At 48.9% G+C, this 22,724-nt stretch overlaps 2 protein-coding genes and 1 long non-coding RNA gene across 8 annotated transcripts in view; 1 reads left to right on the plus strand and 2 right to left on the minus strand.

The window, feature by feature from the left end:
- Positions 1 to 1,313: 1,313 nt before the first annotated feature.
- Positions 1,314 to 11,352, minus strand: HAUS5 (HAUS augmin like complex subunit 5). Of its 3 annotated transcripts, XM_078438506.2 has the most exons (19): positions 11,154 to 11,352; positions 10,337 to 10,399; positions 10,212 to 10,244; positions 10,055 to 10,079; positions 9,340 to 9,445; positions 9,056 to 9,215; positions 7,897 to 7,966; positions 7,713 to 7,795; positions 7,129 to 7,186; positions 6,852 to 6,976; positions 6,586 to 6,649; positions 6,344 to 6,474; positions 5,959 to 6,121; positions 5,662 to 5,742; positions 5,415 to 5,560; positions 5,043 to 5,154; positions 4,833 to 4,965; positions 2,713 to 2,845; positions 1,314 to 2,550 (listed from the first exon to the last, which is right to left on the minus strand). In XM_078438506.2, exons 1-19 carry the CDS (start codon positions 11,249 to 11,251, stop codon positions 2,433 to 2,435), a joined length of 1,902 nt encoding a protein of 633 aa, XP_078294632.1. In that variant the 5' UTR covers positions 11,252 to 11,352; the 3' UTR covers positions 1,314 to 2,432. The 3 variants fall into 3 exon arrangements, with proteins under 3 accessions (XP_078294632.1, XP_081647530.1, XP_081647529.1); XM_081791404.1 differs by lacking the exons at positions 10,055 to 10,079; positions 11,154 to 11,352 and having other exon boundaries at positions 10,337 to 10,386; XM_081791403.1 differs by lacking the exons at positions 9,340 to 9,445; positions 10,055 to 10,079; positions 11,154 to 11,352 and having other exon boundaries at positions 10,337 to 10,388.
- The window catches only part of ATP4A (ATPase H+/K+ transporting subunit alpha), a 95,981-nt gene continuing 82,683 nt past the window's right edge, over positions 9,427 to 22,724 (plus strand). Inside the window, exons 1-2 of one of the 4 annotated variants that reach the window (XM_060651959.3) lie at positions 9,427 to 9,537; positions 11,690 to 11,834. The gene's annotated coding sequence lies outside the window, so the exon portion shown is untranslated. Of the gene's footprint in view, positions 9,538 to 11,352; positions 11,577 to 11,689; positions 11,835 to 22,724 lie in introns of those variants that run through there. The other 3 variants (XM_060651958.3, XM_060651955.3, XM_060651957.3) reach the window with 3 other exon arrangements.
- LOC132691053 (uncharacterized) lies at positions 20,911 to 22,529 on the minus strand. Its single transcript, XR_009615581.1, has 3 exons — positions 22,434 to 22,529; positions 21,292 to 21,402; positions 20,911 to 21,105 (listed from the first exon to the last, which is right to left on the minus strand). It is a non-coding gene; the product is annotated as an uncharacterized LOC132691053 (long non-coding RNA).

Here is a 22,724-nt window from a genome sequence, read left to right on the forward strand (position 1 = left end):
GCATCCAGGATACCTTGCATGTAGTTGTCATATTTTCTTAGGCTTCTCTTGCCGGTGACAATTTTTCACACTTGTTTTTCATGAATTTGTTAGTTTTGAGGAGTACTGGTCAGGTATTTTGTAGAATGTTCCTCGTTTGGGATCTGATATTTTCCTCATCATTAGGCTGGGGTTATGCATTTTGTGGGGGTGAGGGGAAAGGCTGCAGAAGTAAAGTGAAGTTCTCATCATGTCATATCAAAGGTACATTTTATCAACCTGTTGGTGTTAACTTTGATCTCCCAGCTGGGGTACCATTTGTCAGGTTTCTCCACTATACTTTTCTTTTTACTCCCTTCCCATGCTCTTTGGAAGGAAGTCACTATGCCCAGCCTACACTTAAGGGGTGGAGAGTTAAATTCCACCTCCTTGAGAATGGAATATTTACATAAATTATTTGTAATTCTTCTGCACAGGGGATTTGTCTATTCTCCTTTTATTACATCTTTTTTATCAGTATGGACTCATATTTTATACTTTGGGTTGTAATTCAGTATTACTTTATTTTGTTGCTCAAATTGTTCCAATTTTAAAATCTTAAGTCTTGGGGTGTCTGGGTGGCTCAGTCAGTTAAGCCTTGGACTCGTGACTTTGGCTCAGGCCATGATTTCAAGACTCGTGAGTCTGAGCCCCACATTGGGCTCCACGCTGACATTGCATAGCCTGCTTTGGATTCGTTCCCTCCTGCTCTCATTTGCACACTCTCTCAAAATAATCTTTAAAATCTTGTCTTTTAGTCTATAAGTTTCCCTCCCTCTGCCTTTTTCTTCCTTCCTTCCTTCTACCCTTTCCTTCTTTTTCTTGTTTTTATGTTTTCATCAGTAATTCCCCTTACTGCATCTGGATTTTGAATTATATTTAGGCAAGTTTGCCCAACTTCTAGTTTATAGAGAACTTCACCTTCATGGAACTCATATTCTGTTTGGAAGACAATAAAGGATAAATAAAGTAGAACATAAAGTATATTAGAAGACGTACTACAGAGAAAGATTAAGCAGGGAGGGGGGGCAAGGGCCCCCCGTGTTCAATCTTGGCTAAGAGCCAAGACGAAGAGAGGAGGGGAACACTAAGGTGGCACATTGTAAAGCAAACATGTTAAAGACACAAAGATGTCAAATCTCCCTCATTTGTAAGCTCCCTGCAACCCCGATAAAACCCTCATCTGTGTATTTTTTCTGGAACCAGGTAAGTTGGGTATAAAGTTTATTTCATTTTGGAAAAAAAATTAGCAAGAGGGAAACCTTGAAAAATTAGAGCAAGACAGCAACCAGCCATTTCAGACACTAAAACATATTTCAAAATCTTTATAATCAAAACACTGTGGGGATGGCATATGAGAGTCAGACAGACAATAGGCTTGGAGAGAGTCCAAATATAGCCTGATTAATCATGGAAACTTAGCTTATGAAGAGGTGGCATCTCAGATCACCTGAAGTTTTACTTTATATAGGTGGGCAGTTTTACTCTATAAATTGAAGAATAATTTACAGTGAAATGCACAGACCTAAAAAGTATAGCTAGATGGGTTCTGACACCTACCCTTATTACCTTCAACATATAATCCACTTCCAACTCTACAAAGTTCCCTTGTCTCCTCCTTGGTTGATCCCTGCTACCTACCTCTCCTTCAGAGGCAACAACTGCTCTGAGAATTTTAAGAAGTGCTATTGGGATACACGTAAAATATGACAAAATTGGATCCATTTGGATAAATTCCAAATGACTTCAGAGATTTAGATGTAAAAAAAGGAAACTACATAAAAACTAGAAGACAACCCCCCGCCCCCCGCCCCTGCCCTGTCTCCTTGACCCTCACACTGGCATGTTCGAGCTCAGGACTGTTGCTAAGCTGCAACCTCCCTCCCACCCCTGACCCCCACAAGCCCTCCTCAGACACCCACATGCTTCCCTCTCATTACCTTTACAGAGTGTGTGTGGCCTTCTATGTAAAGCTGCACCTCTTTGCAGCTTGCTTTATTTTTCTCCAGAGCAGTTACCTCCCAACATACTAGATATTTTGCTCACTTAACTTGCCAGGGGTCCATTTCCCTGTCCTAGAATAACAGCTTCTTGAAGTCTGGGACTTCTGTCCATTTCGTTCAGTGCTGGATCCTCAGTGTTTAGGGCAGGTGCTCAATGACGTTTTGCTAAGGGTGAAAGTGATGAGGGGAGTTTCAGGGGGACTTAGGGTGGGGTCCCGATAGCCCACTGCCTTGGCTTTGATGGGATGAAAGGACAGGTGCAAGGCAATCGAGAGGAATAGAACAGCCTGTGAGGGGGACAGCAAGTGTGGGTAGAGACGGTGGGTTGATATATCTGGGCGATGCTCCCTTCCAAAGGTCTTATGATGGGGTGAACAAACGAAGCTCTTGAGTTCTGTTTGGGCCCCCTTTTCATCTGCACAGTTGTTGCAGGATGCCTTGGGCCTGGACCCAGCGCAGCCGCCACTGGGGCAGGGACAGGCCCTGGCAGAGCTCCCCGGACAGGGCGGCTTGGCCTGGCTGCTCCCACCTGGGGAAAGGGGACAGTGTCACAGGGAAGGCCCGGGACTCTAGACACTCAGTGGCCTCCACACCCCCTCCCCCCAACACCTCCTCCCCTGCCTGCACCCCCAGGTCCTGCCCGGTCCACCCAGCTCAGGACCCTGCCCCCACCATCGTGCCCCCCTCTCACCAGTCCCCAACAACCCCCTGTAGCTCGGGGATTCGCTCCAGCGCTTGTTTCAGCAGGTTCTCCAGCTGCTTCAGAGCCTGTCCCAGATTCTCTTTCTGCTCCTTTTCCCGAGCTGCCCGGATCTGCAGCAGCTCTGCAGGTGAGAAACCCAGGAAGCAGTGCTGAGTCCTCTGGCTCCTGGGGTCTCACAGCCAATGGGTCACCAAGTCTCCAGTCACCTAGTGTTGACCTCACCTCTCCCACACCTCTCCTTCCTCCCACTTCCTCATCTCAAGGGCAAGCCCACCATCCCCCAGGCTTCATCCCGGATACCTTCCTCCCTCCCGGACAGACCATCAATCTTCTCGGCCCATCCCTCAGCTTCTTCCCCCTTCCCCCCTTCCCTACTCACCCCCCAGCCTCCCTCCTATGCTCCAGGCCTCAGCCTCCCATTCTGGTCCATGCCTCTGGTACATGGCAGCCAGAATGATCTTCCTAAGGCATAAACCTGATCCTTTCCCTCTCCTGCATGGAACCCTCCAAGGCCCCCCAGTACCCCCAAGAGAGAGTCTGAGCTCCTCAGGCCAGTACTTGAGGGTTTGCACTATGTGACCTCTGCTACTATCAGCCCTCACCTATCCCTCTGGGCCCATTCGAGGCACCACTTTCCCCCTGGAAGCCCTTCCCAGCGTTCCCCACCCCAAGGCTTCCTCCTCGGACTGCTGTAGGTTCACTCCAGCAGTGTTGCCCTGGAGACTATGACTGGGTCTAGTCGCTCTCCATAGGCCCAAACAGGCCCATCTCAGAGCAAGTACAGATCAGCATTGTGGTCAGAGCCCTGCCCCGACTCCATTCCATCCTTGCCTTCTGACCTCAGGCATGACATGTGCCCTTTCTTCAGCTACTTCTGCAGTCAGGTGTAACTGAGCCACAGGCTAGCAGGGCAGGCTGCAGACTGGGGTACTCTGAAGCAGGACCTACAAGGCTTGTTGACAGGTTGAAGGTGGGGGGGCGGCTTAGGGTCCTGGGAGGAATTAGGATGACTCGTGGATTGCTGACCTCAGTAAGGAGGGTGAGGTCACTTTTTGAGGGAAGGAAACCAGGCAGAAGAAAAACAAAACTGCTTTTCAGAACAGGGGGAACTATGCTCTGTTACAGACATGCCAAAGCCCAAGATGCCCATGAGGTGCAACGATGCTGTGCCAGTCTTAGGCTGCTCCCGACACAGCTCCCTGTCACTGGAGGGGGAGGCAGGGAGCCTGAAACTCAAAGGCCCGAAAATGGCCTCTTCCTGCTTTGCTGATGGCACCTCGGTTCATTTCTCATCAATACACCTCTTCCACCTATTTATCCTTTGATTCTGCGCTCTTCGCTTCTACCACTGGGATCCCTGGGGCTGGACAGCTCGGGCGTCCTCTCCCCATTGAGCTCTGGGGGCCAGTAGCAACCCAGCAAGTGCTAGTTGAGGGAATCTAGTGATGAACAACTTTTCCGAGTTTCAGTATTGTCATCTGTAAATTGGTTTTAATAATCTCTACCCTTATGGTAAGGACTGAAAGAGACTCCACATGTGCAGACAAAAAGATCGTAACCACACCAGAGACGCATAGCGCTTACTGTATGCTGTGCATTGTTAAGTGCCCTGTTTGGGTAACCGGACTGAGTCTTTGCAGCAACTCTGTAAGGTGCTATGATTATGCTTACTCCACTGAGGAGGAAACTGAGGCACAAAGAGATCACACAGCAGGGAATAGGTAGGGCTAAGAAGAGTTTAACTCCACAGCCTAGCTTTTAACTACTCCAGTATCCTATTGGATGGTGATACATGAGAACTTTGCAGTTTGATAGGCAGTGTCACCTGGTTAGGAGTACAGACACATGTCAGGCTGCCTGGATTTAAATCCTAGCTCTGCTACCTAAGCAGCCACCAAGGCCTCCTGTCTTAGTTCTTGCCCCTGTAAATGGGGCAAATGGCAGTGCTAACCCCATGGGGCTGCTGTGCAGATGAAACCCGTGAACATGCTTAAAGCTGACTCAGCACACAGTAGGCACTGTGTCAGCACTGAGTGTTTGTGATTTCTTCTGGAGGCTGATGGCCCTGGGAATGGGCAGGAATGCCACTTGTGAAGGCAAGGCCTTACCCTGGGTGGATAGTCCTGGGGGCAGGCTGGTCTTCATGTGGAGCAGATCCCAGGACCGGAGACTCTGCTGGTCCTGGAGAAACAGAAGTTCCTGACGAAGAGAGGCAGCCTTTGGGAGGAGCAGTTCTGGAGCCTGGAGGGAGGGGGAAGGACAGTCATTTTGGGAGGGGGTAGGAGTGGGAAGACAGATCCTGGGGGACAGAAACTCACCTTCCCTGCAGGCAGCCCCAATCTGTGGCTCAGCACTATGAGGCTGGAGCCCCTTGGGGACGTGGGATGCAGCTGGTAGATGGATGGCAGGACCGTGGGCAGGGGCTGTAACCTGGAGGGAAAGTCCAGGTTGGGTGGGGCACTGGGAGGAGGCTTGGGTTCCAGAGGTTCCGGGGGCTGAGAGGTGGGCTCAGGAGGCCCAGGAACTTGGAGGTGGGTCTGGGGACTAGGATTTCAGAGTTAGGACTGAGGACTTGAGGGCGAGGTCTGGCAGCTTGGGAACACTGGGGGCCTGGGATTATTTTTTTGGAGTAGAATCAGGGAGTGATAGTCATCGGCGGGAGGGGATATAAGGGGTGGCTCCAGTCTTACCCTCCAGGGCTGTGCCGAAGCATGGTGTCCAACAGAAGGTGGGGAAGATGCCGGGCTTCCTCCTCCAGACAATGAAGCAGTTTCTGGGACTCTGGTGCCACCGCTTCAGATGTGGGGACCACTTTTCGCTGAAGCAGAGCCAGTACCTGTGGGGAAGGAAAGGGATGGGAAGGGCAGCCTGGAGCCACCCAGCCCCATCTGTAGGAGCCCTAGCCCTACCCAGACCTTGCCTCAACTCCCGTCTCACCTCTGCAGGGCTCCGGCACAGGCGCGTCTTGCTGGCTGAGTTGCCTTTGATGAGCAGGCGGATCTGTTCCTGTGTCTCCTCCTGGGTAACCATGAGGCCACTGAGATGGGCTGCTTTTACTTCCTACCTCCCAGCTTCTGGCTCTGCCTGCCCCTTTGTACAGGTCCTGCTTCCTCTTGGAAGACTCATCCTGGGCCCCTCCCCACCACCAGAGGCCCAGTTCTGGATCCTAAGGCTCCCAGCCACTCTCTGGCCCTCCATGCAGCACTGCCACTTCCCCTGAGGCCCGCCTCTCACCACCAGCCGGCGCCAGTGCAGGATCCGTTGCTGTTTGGCCTGTAGTTCCTGTAGCAGAAGCTGCCGGCGCCCAGCCACCTCCTCCAGCTCCTGGCTCTGAGCACGCAGGGCCTTGAGCTCTGCCCACAGGCCACAGCCTCGGAGTCCCAGCACCAATGCCTGCCTGGGGCACAAGCAGAAGAGAGCAAGGGAGAGGAAGATGACTAAGACTCATAGTGGAAGAGGGAAATCAGATCTGTAAGGATGCACAAGGAGCCACAAACACGGAGACAAACCAGAAGAGCAGGGAGGCAGAGCTGGGAGCCACAGGGGCAGAAAAAGTCCAGTATTTTGAGACTTCTGGGAGAGAGATGGCCTAGAGTCTCTGCTGAGAGAGCCCCCTCACCTCTCGCTGGATTCCAGGGCACATTTCTCCACCTCCTCCATCAGGCCTTGGAGGCGCTGGGTCAGGATTTGATGCTCCTTCAGCAGGGGGCCCCGCTGTGCAACCAGCATACCCACGTCCCGCCAGCCCTCCTGGGGCAGGGGTATAAAGTCAGGGTGGGTATGATCCCTGGGGGTGAGGGGATTAACTGGGGCTTGGGATGGGAAGGAGATGGAATCCTGGGAAGGATGCCTGGGGGTCACCTGGATGAGATGCACCATGGACGGCAGGGCCCGGCTGGAGTCTGGCTGGTCTGGTGCTTGGGACCTGGAGGTGGGATAAAACTGCTGGGGGAGGAGCCCTCTCCCCTTCCTGAGTTCTCAGGGATGGCCAATGTCAGCCCACCTGCCAGACCGATCATTGGGTTTCAGCTCCATCCCCATCAGCAGGTGACTGTGCCTGGCCCTGAGTTTTCTGGCTTAGCCATCCCCTGGCCCTGCCCCACCCTCAGGAGCACTCCACTTCACACCTGGTTATCTCCGTATCTTGGAGCCCATCTGGACTGCACAGGGACCGAATCTCTGCCTCCCGCTCCTCAGCCAGGTGCTCCAAGGAGGCCAGGATGTGGCCCGGAGGATGGTTTGTCAGTAGTGTCTAGTGGGGGGAAGGGTAAAGTAGGGCTGGATGGGTGTAGGGCTGTGAGCTAGGACCCATGGTGATGAGGCAGGGATCAAGAGTTAGGTTCTGGCACCCTGAGGTTCACTCATGGGGCAGAAGGTGTGGCCTTTCCTGAAAGTCCCCCTCACCTCCACTGAGCTAAGCCACTGCTGGTAGGAAGCTCCAAAGTGGTCATCTCGAGGGGTTCTGCAAGGTTAGGGAAGGGGACAGAGAATATTACAAGATCATGTCGACACTCCCTCTACTGATTACCACTACCCCTAAGGTGGGGGCTATTGTCCCTATTCTAAGGATGAGGAAACCAAGTCCATCAGGAGTCCATGCCTCCTAGACTTGAGTTCCCTGCTTATACCAACTAGCTAGACTTAGGGCCTTTCACATGTGCTATTTGTCTAGAATACTCTCTTAACCTTTTACCCTCGCTAAGCCTCCTCACCAGAGAATCTGCCCTCCCTGACTCCTTAGCTGAGTAGTGTCGCCTTTGGGTACCTGGAGTTTCTCAGGCTTCCCCACCTCCAACATCCCTAACCACCTGGTTGTCACTATCTGTGATGGATTTGTCTCTTCCTTGTCCCAGCCTGGGAGCCGTCAGGGCAAGATCTGCAGCTGACATAGTCCAGAGGCTCAGTGGCGGAGGAATTAACAGATAAGTGACTCCCCCCCTCAAAGCCCAGGTTCTTGGCAGGGTCTGTGGGGCCTGGATGACACTCACAGGATGCTGCCTCCCTTGGCCTGAGGAACTAGGAGGTTCTGCAAAAATTGGGTCCGGAGGGTACAGGCTGTTCGGACATCACCCTGGGAAGAAGAGGATGGGGCGTGAGAGGAACCCAGACTGACCCACCCACCCACCTGACCCCAGACTCTCCACCTCTTTCCCCATGGCCCAGGACTCTTACCAGGACCACAGGCTCCAGTCCCAGGGATGCTGATGATAAGGGTCGAAAGGTTATATCTACTGTGGCCTTCCTGGAGAGAAAAATACAGTTGGGGTGGGGGTCCCTGGGAGAAGAGAGCTAGGAGAACAGATATCTGTGTCTCCTCCTGCTGCAAGGCTAGTCACAGGGATCAGTGAGCCTGGATCTCAGGGGCCACCTCTAAAATTAGACCACTGTCATCTCCTGGCTGTATTAGCTTCCTCACTGGCCTCTGCTCTTGGCTCCTGTGGTCTGTTTCTATCTAGTAGTTAACGATCCTGCTAAAACCTGACACATCATGTCACCTTTCTGCCCCAAACCCTTGAAAACAATGTGTTTTCCCACCACACTCAGAATAGCAACAGTGGGTATCAGAAACTCTTTTAAGCATCCTGCGTGATTTGACTCATTAATTATCATACTTACCCTATACAGTAGGTTTAACATTATCCCCATTCTACAGCTCTTACAAACTGAGGCACAGAGAAGTTAAATCATTTGCCCAAGTTCATAGAGAAGTGGACAAGCTAGGGCATGAACCCAGCCTCAGAGTAAAATTTCGATGCTTCCATAGCACTCTGTCCCTGTCTCTGACCTCATCTCACGCTCTCCCTTTCGCTTGTGTAACTTAAGCTGAACTGGCCTCCTGGCTGTTCTTCCCACATGCCAAGCTCAGCACCTCTGCTCTTGGTGCCCCTCTCCATGGAGATTCCTCCCCCAACACAAATGTCACCTTCTCAGAAAGGTCTTCTCTGACCATCCTACCTAGAGTAGCATCTCCCTCTCCCGTTCTCCACACTACCCTTTTTATCATAGCATTTATGTCTCCCTGCAATTATAGAGTTTGCTTCCTAATTTACCATCTCTCTCTTCTGCATCAGAGTATAAGATCCATGAGGGCAGGGACTTATCCCTTATTTACTGTTCTTTCCCCAGAACATTCCCTAGGTATACAGCTGGCACCATTCTAGGCACTGGAAATGTAAGTGGCTAAGGTGACAAAATTTCTTGGCCTCACAGACTTTAAATCCTAAGGGGTGGAGCTCAGAATTGTGGAACCCAAGAAGGGATCAGGGTCTCTAAGGAAAATGTCTGTGCACCTGGCCTGGTGAACGCTGGTCCCTGGGAACCTGAGGCCTACCTCTCTATGTCCTGCAGACGCTTCAATTGATTCTGTAGCCGCTGCATGGGATCTTGAAGCCCACGCTGCTGTCTTCGCATGGCCCCAGCTTGGGCCCGGAGGAGGAGACCACGACGCTGGGTGTCTTGAATGCTCTGCAGGGCCTGCTCCATGGCCATGTCTGTAAGAGAAATGGGTGGCCATCAGCACTGCTGCTCATCTTCTCAGCCCCGTAGGTCACCCTGAGCCTCAGTCTCTCGCTCCATCAGCTCCAGGCTGCTCATCTTCCCAGCCCCGTAGGTCACCCTGAGCCTCGGTCTCTCGCTCCATCAGCTCCAGGCTCTGGTCTAACTCCTGGATCTCTGCCCGCAGGCGAGCAACGGTGGCTTCCAGCTCCAACTTCCGACGGGCCTGGTGGGATCAGGTACAGAGTTAGGTGCATGGCCTGGCTGGGGCTTGGCCTGGCTGCCCTTTGTGGAACGCCAGTCTCCTCACCTGCACAGGTAGGTGGCAGGGGTTTTTTCCTAAGCAGTTTCTGTGTCTGATTCTCCAGGCCCAGAAGAACACTAGGGTACCATCCGTCTTCCTCCTTCCTCCTGGGATTGCCTCACCTATCCTCTTAACCTGTTTCCTGTCTCTGCACTGATGACACTACAGCTGTGCCCTAGTTCTCATCTCCCCACGAAGAGCCAAATCTAGGAGTCCCAAGGTCTTCTGGAATCCTCCCCCAGATGTCACCTGGGCCTCTTGCACACAATAGGTCCTCCATTGGCCTCAGTGTATCTCCTAAACCAGTCCCTTCTCCCATCTCCCCTCATCAGCTTTGATGCCTCATATCCACGTCCCCTCAACATCCAGCTCATGCCTGTCTCCCCTGGACTGTAAGCCCTGAGTGTCGAGATCAGAGCTGGCAGATCAACCCAGCGTCCCCAACATTACACAACACGAAGCTGGACCTAGAGCAGAAATCTACAAATCTCTTTTTGGATGGAAGAAAATCTTATAATACATGCTTCTCACCTCTGGACTGTCCTGGTGGCCATACCTGAGGAAATGAGGCCAGAGTTAGCGGGTGACGGGACTTCCAGGGGGAGACAGGAGGTGTGAGGCTACGGGTGAAAATACAGCTGGATGGGAGTAGGGAAAATAGGAAGGAATAGCTTTTAGAACCAGTTACCAAAGTAAGTTTCCTCGGATCTTCTTGACATTCCTACAGTGGAGAGGTAGAAGGAAGAAGTGTTACTGTGAGGTTTGCCTGTGTCCCCTCCCCTGTCACAGCCTCCCTCATGCAGCCAGGCTCACCTCTGGCTATGCACATGCCGCAAGACATAGGCCCAGATGTCGGCCCCCTGGCCCAGACACAGTCTGTGGAGACAGTGTTTAAGGGTATGCCTGGGGCATCACAAAGGTTGGGGGATCCTTATTCCCAGGGTGGCAGTGGTGGGGAAAGTCTTTACTAGGGAGTTGTCGCTTCTGGGGGGAATGGGGATGTGTCCACAGTCTTTGGGAATTCTTGGTCACTGAGTTGTGGGCTTTTCACTGGGTGTGGATATTCTCATTCCCGGGGGGGGGGGGGGGGCGGGGGGGAGGGGGTGCGCGGAGATTCCTTTCTCTGGGAGAGGGCTATCGCTGGTCACTTCCAGAGGTGGGAGTGGAGAGTATACTGCCAGGAACTGCTCTCTCATTACCAGATATGGATCATCACCCTTCTAGATTCAGTCTCCAGTGGGGTGGTCTTTGCTGACCTGGAGTCTCCTCACTGGCTTGGGACGGTAGGGGTGGTAGGTGCTGTAGGGACAGTCTTGCTCCAAAGATCTCACTTCTACATAGTTTGGGGGCTTTACTAACTCTCAGAGGATCCTCACTGGTGCCTCGCCCACTCTGGGTGGTCTCACGGGGTGGGGGGTGGGAGTGGGGGGGGGGTCTTCACTCAATCCGGGATCCTCTTCCCAGATATATTACTGGGTGTGTGGGTGGGTTAAGGGGGACGCCCTCGGGGGTTATTCTCATTGGGGCAGAGGTGGGGAAGACGAAGGAGCGTCTTCAGTGAGGGGTGGGGTTCTCACCCCCGGAGACTATCTCTAAGGTATGGAGTCCTCACTGTCAGAGCGTCCCTCACCTGCGCAGAGTTGACTCCGGGGCCCGGGCTGCCGCGGGCGCCCCCATCTCTTCCGCCGCCCAGCAGCCCAGTTCCCGCGCTTCCTGCACTAACTCCATGTCCGCGCGCCGCGGCGGCAGCTTCCCGCACCCTCTTCGAGTGTGGCGCCCGCCTCTGGCGTCACGGGCGCGCCGTCAGTGACGCCATCGGTTGCCAAGCAGACTGGGGCCTCGCGGCTCTTCAGCGTCGCGGAGTAGTCCTGCGTGTCTGGCTCCTCCTGGATGGGTCCCTTCGAGTGAAGACGAAAGGGGGGTGGAGAAACGGTGAGGCCTCTTCGCTTTCGGCCTCCTCCCGCTCACCACCAAGTGTCCCCAAGAGGCAAAAGGTCCCAAATGCCTCCCTCGATTTTCTTGACAAAATGGGACTTTCATCCTTGGAGGTCAGGTGCGGAGATGCCAAACTTAGGCTCTTTGGTTTCAGAAACAGAGTGTTTCCGGTCTGAGGGATAGGGGGCCGATAGCAGGACCCTAATATTTCCCCGGCACGCATTCTTCCAGGTATTCGTTCGTCTTTACCATTCCATAACATTCGTGAGCCGACGCTGCCGACCCTGCCCTGGGGACATCGCGGTGGAGGAGACTGGTCCAGTCCCATGTGGAGCTCACAGTTCAGTGGGGGAGTTAGACGCCTCACCACCACCAGGTAAGGATAGAGTATAAGCTGCAGGACTGGGTCAGTTGGGGACACAGGGAGTGTGCGAGGTCTGTCGGCCGCCCCTGAAAGCACAGGATACTGGGGCTGGGGTTCTGGAGAGCCCACTCAGCCTCAGACAGGCCCCGGAGGAATGGCAACATTCAGGGACCTTTTACCGAGCATGCATGCCCAGCTCACTACTCTGTCCTCGGTGTCCAGTATAAAGCCCAAGTCTCTAAGTAGTTATTCAATAAACAAATGAGGGGAGAGGTGGTGGGGTGAGAATAAAGCTGGGGACTGAGGGACGAGGGTGGGGCAGGATGAGGTGTGGGGGTCGAGGGCAATGGTGGGTGAAGTAGGGATGCGGAGAAGAGAGGAGGACACTGAGTGGGTCATGAGACTGATTGGCTGTAGAGGGCGGGGTATCCAGGGTGAGGTCCCAGCTCTGGGCTGGGGATTAGATGGAGCAGACCTTGAAATGCTGATGTTGGAGAAGGGACAGCTTTGGGGGAGATGCTGATAACAATGTGGGTGTGAGGAGTTAAGGGGACATCCAAGGACTGGCTGAGTCACTGGCCCAGGGACAAGGGGACATGGTATCACCACTGAGATAGCACATTTCGGGGAGAAGCTGAGTCCAGCTTCTAAGTGCTTCATAAGGGCTGAGAAGCAGAAGGGGGTGCCAGGGGCTGATGTAATCCAGGTGGGTTTCCTGGAAGAAAGATTAGCAGCTACTACTCCACAATGCTTAATTCTCAAAAGGTGCCGTTTCTCTCAAACATTGCCACCCTTCTGCCTTTTGTAGGGTGTTTTGCTATTAAAAAACAAAATGAATTAGCATGTCTGCCATTGGTCTATGAGCCTTTCCAGGGGCTTTAAAAGTACTGTCCAAATGTCCATCGACAGATGCATGGATAAAGCAAATGTGGTATATATATACAATCGAGTATTACTCAGCAATCAAAAAGAATGAAATCTTGCCATTTGCAACAATGTGGATGGAATGAAAAACAAATATCATATGACTTCACTCATGTGGAATTTTAAGATACAAAACAGATGACCATAAGGAAGGGAAGCAAAAATAATATAAAACAAGGAGGGGGACCATATATGAGACTCTTAAATACAGAGAACAAACTGAGGGTGGGGGGATGGGCTAAATGGGCAAGGGGCATTAGGGAGGACTCTTGTTGGGATATGAAGAGGAAGTGTCACTGGAATCTACTCCTGAAATCATTATTGCACTCTATGCTGACTAACTGGGATGTAAATTAAAAAATAAATAAACGAAATTTAAAAAATTAAAAAAAGAAAGTACTGGTTGTTAGGAGAATGAAAAGATAAATCACAGACTGGCAGAAAATATTTGCAAAACACATACCTGAAGATGGACTTGTATCCAAAATATACAAAGAACTCTTAAAACTCAACCATAAGAAAACAAATAATCTACTTAAAAATAGACAAAAGTTATGAACAGATATCTCACCGAAGGAGATGTACAGGTGGCAAATAAGCACGAAAAGTTGCTGATATCATGTCATTAAGGAATTGCAAATTAAAACAATGAGATAACTCTGCACACCTATTAGAATGTCTAAAATCCATTTAAAAAAGCGGTACCAAATGCTGTCGAGGATGTGGAACAACAGGAATCTCATTCATTGCTGGTGGAATGCAAAATGATACAGCCACTTTGGAAGATGATCTGAAAAGATCGTCTGTATGATTACAAATATATAACATTCTAGAAAAGGCAAAACTAGATCAGTGGTTGCCAGGAGATCATGAGGTGGGGGATAGGGATGGAAAGGTGAGGCTCGGCTTTTTTTTTTTTTTAAGTTTATTTATTTATTGTGTGTGAGAGAGAAAGAGAACACAAGCGGGGTAGGGCAGAGAGAGAGAGGGAGAGCCAAGAATCCCAAGCAGGCCCCATGCCATCAGTGCACACCACTGTGAGGTCATGACCTGAGCCAAAATCAAGAGTTGGATGCCTACCCAACTGAGCCACCCAGGTGCCCCAAGGCTTGGCATTTTTAGGAGCGTGAAACTATTTTGTGTGATACTGAAATGGTGGGTACATCACATTATGCATTTATAAAAAGCCACAGAACTGTGCAATACAGAGTGAGTCTTAATGTGAAGCATAGATTCTAGTTAATAATGTTTACTCTTGGTCATTAGTTGTAACAAAGTTACCTGCAAGATGGTAATAATAATAAGGGAAAATATGTGTGGAGGGACAGGAAGTATATGGGAACTTTCTTTTCTTTTTGTGTAACTTTCTGTAAGCATAAAACTGCTCGTGAAAAATAAAATCTATTGAAAAAGAGAATTGGCTGAAAGTTGGAATATTATCTAATGAAACATCTATAACCATGACCTAATGATAACTAATCAGATACACCTTGACTGAAGCTATGACATGAAAGGATTCTGTATGTTTTGGAAGAAAGGCTAAAACCAAATAAGAGATAACTACTACAGTTTCCCCTCCAACTCTAAAGAAATGCCACCCAGAAATTATTAGAAACATCCACTCAAGCTGCTTATGTGACCATCTCCCCGGCAGTCACTGATGAGCTTCTCACCACTCTCCTCCAGTCTCTGTGCTGTGGCTTTGTAGTGTGTCAGCTTGACCAGGCTGAACGAACTGTATCTTGGAATTACCTTCTCTGTGTGATTTCAATTAGGATGGACCCATAGAGAGGCTTGGGCAAGATTTGGTGGGCAGAAGTGAAGCAGCTGCCGTTTTGTAGATCACACAGGTTGTCACTGGCTGGCTCTGCTGGGTCATCACGTTTGCACAGGGCAGCAGCTGGGCCAGCAATTGTTTCACCTTTTCCTGGATCTTCCCCCCAGCTTCTCAGCTCCTGGGCCAGGTGTGGGTTTATCTCCGTAATGAAGGATGGCAGCTGTTCCTGTGGACGTTCACACCACCAAGGGCAGAGGCCCCCTTGTCGAGTTTCTCCCCACTTTATGTCTGTCTTCCTTTCCTAACTGCCTGCCCTGTGCACTTCGAGTGCCAGCATCAGACCCTAAGACCACAATGTTAGGGACTGCTTCATAACTCCAATTGCATAAGGTTAAATCCCAGTTCATCTGCCTATCTATCTATCCGTCCATCTGTCCATCCCCCCAGTGGGTCAGCTTCTCTGATGGAACCCTGATACACTCTGTAAGCAGAGACTCTGGGTGCCTGTGGAATTACTGTTACCTCAAGCTGTCGTTCACGGAGGAAGTTGCAGTGGCTTTCCTCTTCCTTTCTTACATAAGAAGAGGATGTTTTCGTCTCCACCCTCCAAAAGGCTGATACAAAAAGGTGAGATTGGCATCTTACAGAAGAAATATAAGTCCCCTCTGTACCCCTACTGTGTTCGGTCTGTTCAATATACTTGACAAAATAATTATCATCACCTGTATTCTGCTCCTGGTCCCTGTTTGACAAGCTTCAAGCTTTCACATTAGTGTCTGTAATTTGCTGCTGTATTACAAGGTGTTCAAAGACCAGCATTCTCCAGGGGCTTGTTAGAAATACAGAATCCCTTGCCCCTCCACTCCTGGATTTACTGAATCAAAACATGCATTAAATTTTTTTAATAAAAAATTTTTTAATGTTTATTTTTGAGAGAGAGCGCGAGAGAGCGCACATGAGCTGGGGAGGGGCAGAGAGAGAAGGGTACAGAGGGTCCAAAGCAGGCTCTTTGCTGACAGCCGAGAGCCCGATGCGGGGCTCGAACCCATGAACTGTGAGATCATGACCTGAGCCAAAGTTGGACGCTTAACCAACCGAGCCACCCAGGCGCCCCCTAAACATGCATTTTGATCAAATCTATCAGTGATTTGTATGCATAGTAAAGCTTAAGAAGGGTCATCTATAGGACACTACTTTTGGGGGATAAAACCTTCTTTAGTAGCATTAATACCCAGAGATGGATTCTTATCATTTGCCTCTTGGACACAGTGTTTTAAAATTTGTGATCAACATCTGGCACATTTTAGACTATCCTGTCTCTAATTTCCTACTAACAATTGACCTTTTATGACCATGTCAACTGAAACATCAACTGGACCAGGTGAGAGACCCAGAAGGTGAGTCTTGGAAGATGAAGAGCTGGAAAGATTTGGCAGAAGTCACTAAGGACTACTACACACCCAAACGCAGCAACTCTACACCATCAAGTGTGTCCACATCCATTGAGTAAAAGTACAAAATACACATAGAATTTGCTTACGGCAACATGAGTTTGGTGGTTTCTTTCAGGGATGGAGGGAGGGAAGAAGAGAACAGAGGAGAAGGGGGAGGCATTTAATTTGTACATACAACATTTAATTTCCAAGAAGGAGATCCGGTGCAAGTATAGGAAAATGTTTACATCTGCCAAGTGTGGATGTCACATGGGGGCTAGACTTGTTCTTCACAGTTTGTAGATTTGAAACACTTATTTAAATAAATTATGAAATTAAAAGTTAAAAAAAAAGTGGGAGGAACATTCTGGGTGTTCTGTAGATGGTGGATCAGAGGAGGAGACAGGCCAGGGCCGGTAACTGGGGCAGGCGATGACAGAGTTGAGGCTTAGCAGAGGGCTGGTGGGAGAGATGATTGGGCTGAGTGGAGGACACTTATCCTTAGGTTAAGACCTTTCCAGAGAGGAAGATAGTGTTCTCACTGGGGCATTACCTGTCAAGGCTCCCTCCTTCCCATCTCTGGGATTTTATTCCTGCTGTGCTCCCTACCTCCATCACCCTTCATTACCTTCAATGGCTACCTCCTCCTCAGTCTTTTAAGTCTTATCTCAGATGTGCCCTTCCATGCAAGACTTCTCTGACTCCCCCTACCCCCGACCCCACATTGGTTGGATCACCTCCTCTGGACTCTCACAGCTAAGCCTCTTTCTGGTTACAAATGTCCCCAACCCAAGTCAGTGTAGTGTTTTTCCTCCCAAATAAGAAATATCTTGGTTCATGTGATTTAAAAGAGGTACTGCCTTGTCCTGGTTCAGGTGAGGTGTAATCCAGCAGCTCAAACACTGAAAGGCAATTATCATGAGCAAAAGTTCTGCAGTCTGACTCATTGGGTTTGAATCCTCATTCTACCACTCACAGGCTAAATGATCTAGGGCAAGTCTCTCAATCTCTGCAGCCTCAGTTTCTCATTTATGAATTTGGGACAGTAATAATATCTGTTTTTAGTGTTGTGGGGTTTAAATGAGACAACATGCATGAGCTCCTTGAACAGTGCCTGCAAACAGTTGACGGCTCAGAGACTATCATGATGTTATTGGGGACCCAGTTTCTGGTTCCTCTTTCTCGCACTTGCTTCTTTTTTGGCTCCTCCTTCATCCTAGTAGCTTTAGCCTCTTCCACCTGGCTGCAGAACAGCTTACCCTGCACCAGCCGAGGTGGAGGAGAAAGATGTGGTCTTAGAAGGTAACATGGAAGAGGTGAGCTGCTTCTCTCTACCATAAGCTCCGGAAACCATTTATCCCATTTTCATTTGCTCAGGCAGGGTCACATGCCCACTGCTGAACCAGCCTGCAGCCAGAACATTGGCTCCTAAACCTTAGAATGACCATTACAGTGTAGTCCCCAGACTTGTTTCTCTACGACTTCTCCAGGTCAGACAAGGGCAGCTCTGTGATTCCTGTTCCCGAGGCCAAAATTCCTTCTTTCTCTTATACCCATATCATGCATCAGCAATTCCTATTTGCCTTTAAAAATCATCAAGGCTTTTCCCTTTCTTCTTCCCCATTCTGGCCTAATAGTTTATCACCTCCCATCTGGAATATCACGTGAGTCTCCCTGCCGTCACCTGTGCACCAAAGTCTCCTCCCCTCCAGAGTTAGAGAGAGACTATTAACACCTGAGTTGGCACATGTCGCTTACCTTTCCAATGTCTGTTCATGTCACTCAGAGTAAAGTAAGTTCTCTTTGATCTTGCCTACGTTACCTCCCTGATTGCATCTCTAACCATTCCCTACGTTACTTCACTTCAGCTATACTGGCCTCCTTACTATATTTCAGAAATATCAGATGTGCCCCTCCCTCTAGGCCCTTGTACTAGTAGTTCCATCTGCCTGAGACTCTCACCCCAGATACATGTCTGGTTCCCTCTCCTAAGTCCTGCAAGTCTTTGGCAAAAGTCAGATCCTAATTGGGGCACTACCTGCCTCTCTATTTCAAACTCTAGCCCCTCCCCTGTCTCCAATACTTCCAATCACCCTTACCATGCTTTATTTTTATTCCCCAGTACTCTTAATATTTTCTTACTTAAGTTTATCATCTTTCACACACCACCAGAATGGCACTGTAATAAATGAACAATAGAACTTCACTGAATGAAAGAATAAATGAAAGAACAATTCACAGCCCCATCTGGTGGTTAGCCTGTCTTCTCCACTGGACTGCAGATGTCCTGAGGGCAGGGATGGGGTCTGTGTTGGTCACTGCTGTATCCCCAGCATCACCCAGGGCAGAGCCAGGCATGGAGGGAGTTGGAGGTCCTAAAGATAGGCAGCCATATGTCTGCAAAGATTCCTGTGAGCAGATCTCTGTCAGACTGAGGGTAAAGGACGAGTGTTGGATTTCCTCTTCAGGAGAGCTGGGATTGGGGGTCATCTTAGGGACCTTCATAAGCACCTACAAGTGTTCTTACAGGGAAGAGAGAACCCCACCTGCTTTGGAGAGTAGATGTGTGACATTACTGCCACAATGGCCTCCTTTTTGTTCTTTGAATCTCCAAGCTCATTCCAGCATTAAGGTTTTCTGATTGCCATTCCTACTCTGGGAACCCTGTTCTCACAGTTCTTGGAGCAGCTCTTACACTTGGGCTTCCATGTCTCAGCTCAAAGAACATCTTAGAAAGACTTTCTGTGGCAAAGCCAGCTAGGTGTCTATTGGCTGTGCAGTCTAAAACTACATTTTCCAGAGGCCCCTGCAACCAGGTGAGGCCATGAGATTAGCTATGTCCAATGGACTGAGAGCAAGAGGTGTATGTCACCTAGCACCAAAGCTTTATTTGTTATTGAGGTATAATTGACAAAAATGTGACATATTTAAGGTATACAACATAGTTATTTGATATATACACTGTGAAATTATTACCACAATCAATACATCCATTACCTCGCACCTATTTTTTTTTTTTTTTTGGTGAGAATGCTTAAGATCTACTCAGCACATTTTAAGTATACAATACAGTATTGTTCACCATAGCCACCATGTTATACATTAGAACCTAAGATCTTACTCATTTTATAACTGAGTGATGTATCTTTTTAACAGCCTGTCCCCATTTCCCCCAGCCTCCACCTGGCAACCATCATTCTACTTTCTGTTTCTGTCAGTTTGGCTTTTTTAGATTTCATACATAAGTGATACCATACATTTTGTCTTTCTCTTTCTTATTTTACTAGCATAATGCCCTCAAGGTCTATCCGTATTATTGCAAATGGTAAGATTTCATATTTCTCATGGTTTAATAATATTTCTTTGTATATGTATTGGTATATCCTCTTTATTCCTCTGTCCATTGGAGGACTATTTCCATATCTTGGATGTTGTGAATAAGGCTGCAGTAATTACGGGAGTACAGATATCTCTGAGACAGTGATTTTTATCCTTTAGATATATTCCCAAGGAAGTGAGATTGCTGGATCATGTGGTACTTCTATTTTTAATATTTTGAGGAGCCTCCATGTTATATTTTATAGTGGCTGTACCAATTTACATTTCTATCCAAGAGTGTATAAGGATTCACTTTTGGGCTAAGGATTTCAAGAAGCAAGTGGGGGTTCTCTAGTCTCTCATCTGCCTAGGTTCAGAAGACTCTAAGCACTTATGATGGTGGAATTAGCAAGTGGAAGGAGCCTGGATCCCTAACTTAATATGTGGGCAACCAGAAATGCCCACTTTGGGAGGTTCTTTAAGTGTGAAGTAAGCTATTTTGTGAGCTACTGAAATGGTGGGGTTTATTTGTTACAGCCACTGGCATAACTCTAAACAATATACTCCTAGACCTCATTCTAGCTTAGTGTACCTCAAACTATTTGTGGTTGCAGAGTAGGACTCATTTTTTGATATCTCCAAAATGTCATGTACAGATAGATTCTTTTGGTCTATTCCCTGTCCAATAAGACAAGTCTGTTGATTCTATTGTTGCATGTCACTGCCATGTCAAATTTCTGTGAGTTTTGAACTGCTTACTGGAAATTTCTGCACTTAATCTTGTTGCAGACCATCAACAGAAGTGAACCACTAGTGGCACTGCTTTAGCTTATTGCCCTATTTGATTTCTCTCCTTATCATTTACCACTCCCTGTAATTATCTTATTTACTTAGAGGTCTATTTGTTTATGGTTCTTCCCAGTAGAATGTAAGCTCCTTCAGAAAGGAGACTTATCTTGCTCTGTTGAATCTCCAGCTCCTAGTACAGTGCCTGATAAGTCATAGGTGCTAAGAAATTATTTGTTGAATAATGAATAAATGACAAGCTTTGGTGGTGAGGGGGGGACACGAGGCCATCATAACTGTAACAGAAGTTCTCCACAATTGTAACTTGACCTGAATTCTTACCAGTTCACTGACAGCTGCTTGACTTCCTGGCTTTCTGGTAGACCATAAGTACCTAAGATTAGGTCAGGCCTCTTACAACCGTCCTCTCTGGGTTCACCCTACTAGAGACTAGACCACACTGAACTATCACTCTCTGATGATATGTCTATCTTTACCTGATTTATAAGTTCTGAGAGGGGTGTGGTTGGAACTGAAGTGGTCACTGCTGTATCTCCAGAGTCAGGTTGCAGAGCTAAGGTCCTTGGCATGAACGGATTTATGACATGAATGCATGATGTAAGCAGGAGGGGAGACTTCCCTGGGGAAACAGTGGCATACCCTGCCTCCATGGCCCCCATCCCTTGGCAAGATCCCAGGGTTGGTCCTGAAGGTCCAGTGGGCTGCCCAACCTGCCCCTTTCTTGCCCCATCAACTACCTCAAGGTGCTGGCTCAGGCTGTCAACACTTGGCAACCAGACATTTTGGAACAGGTGTCCCATTTGGCCCAAATGGATACTTAGAGCCAAGGTATGTAACACTGTTATATATTTTTAGTGGTTTGCTGAAAAGGAGGTTAACGAGAAAATAAGTCCACCAGGAGGAAAATCAAGATGGCGAGTGTGATGATGCTTCCCAAGACAATCCCCAAGACTGCCATGTAGTAGACTTGCTGGGACGTCTCAGCTGCCAAGGTTCGGTTATTCCACTTGTTGCTGTGCCTTGTCTGATTAGAGGGGAGAGGCGGGACAGGAATAGTTGGCTTCAGTGGGTTATTGTAATGGGTGAGCTATGGGACTGTAAGGACGCAGGTGGGGATTTGAGCCCACAGGAGGGACAAAAGAAAGAATTTGAGTCACGGTCAAGGGCAGGATGAAAAGGAAAGGAGGATTAGCCTGATGCAGATTCCCACCTGGAGAGAGAAGATCAAGGCTACAATGCCTATGGGAAAACACAGGAGTAAGGCACAAATGGACAGGCACATGTGGTCTCTGGGGGGCTTGTCCTGCAAAATTTCAAACGCCTGTGGGGAGGGAGTGGGTTATGGCTCAGTATGGCTTCTGTACTGTGCTGTCCCCTCTGACTCCTTTTCAAGATATTTGGCTGTATAGATTCTTCTTTGATTTCCTTAAAAACTCTTACCAACCCCTTCTAACTCCTACCATGTGCCCTCTAATCTGTTCTTATTCCAATACCTCCTTCTACCTGGATCTCCTAGCATCCCTCCACCCCTATGCTCTATAATCCCTGCCCATTCCCTGTCTCCTATAACCTCTCCCTGTCTTCTATAACTGCCTTCAGGTCCCTACAGCATGTCTCACTTGGCCCCTAACACCACCCCCACAAAACCCCTTACTGACTCTGATGACTCTCACTTGTCCTTCGTGAAACCTCAACTGAGTCGTTAACAAACTCTGTTCCTATAACACCCTCATGGTCCTCCCAAAGCAGCCTTCTTTTTGCCCCTATAAAACACCCTAATAAGAAGACCCCTACTCAACACTTGAACACTCTCACTTTCCATCTGTGAAACCTCCCTTGTTCCCTCATAAAACTCTTACCCTATAAAACTGTGAATGTCTCCAATAGCTCTCTCCTTATCCCACTTGTAATATCCCTCACTTTGTCCCCATGAACCTGTCGTGGTCCTGTTATGAGCCTTACTGTTCGCCCATAAACTGCTCTCTTCCCCTTCTCCCCACCCATTACCTCTCTGTTGGCTCCTCTTAAGACCTTCTTTGACCAACTCTAAACTCTAAGTCCTCTCCCTGTCATAGTCTCATAGCCTCTTTTTGTCCTCTTATAAAGGCCTGCCCTTTCTCCCTCTACCACCTTCTCTCCACCTCTGAAACCAGCGTCCTGACCGTCTGAACCTCTCCTTCCTCCACTCATAGCAGCCTCCCTGTTCTCCTAAACAAGTGTTCCCTCTAAATAGTTCTCTTCTTATAACACCCCCTCTGCCTCCTGAAACCCTTCTTGCCCCCTCATTCTGCCGCTACCCATGCTTTCTCCCACCCTATCCCCCGTAAATTCCCTCCCTGCCCCTTCAAACACCTCCCATCAGGGCATCTGGATCTGGGTACAAGGAGGCTCTCCGTCACTCCAACCCGCCATGGGTTACCGTGGAGACCATGCTGGACCCGCCTCCTATCTTGCCTTTCTATTACTATAGGCTGATTGGAGGTTGTCTGTGATAGGGTGGGGAATCCAATACTCATGTGGCTACTGATTGGTCTGAAGGAGTGCAAGCTCTTCCTACTCTCTTAGGTGATTGGTCAATTCTGGGAGTTGCTTTTTATTGCAGTTTAGTTTTGAAGGTGATTTATATATTTTGGATAGAAGTCC

This window comes from Panthera onca, chromosome E2 (genome assembly GCF_046562875.1).
Source record: "Panthera onca isolate mPanOnc1 chromosome E2, mPanOnc1 haplotype 2, whole genome shotgun sequence".
NCBI classification, from domain to species: domain Eukaryota; kingdom Metazoa; phylum Chordata; class Mammalia; order Carnivora; family Felidae; genus Panthera; species Panthera onca.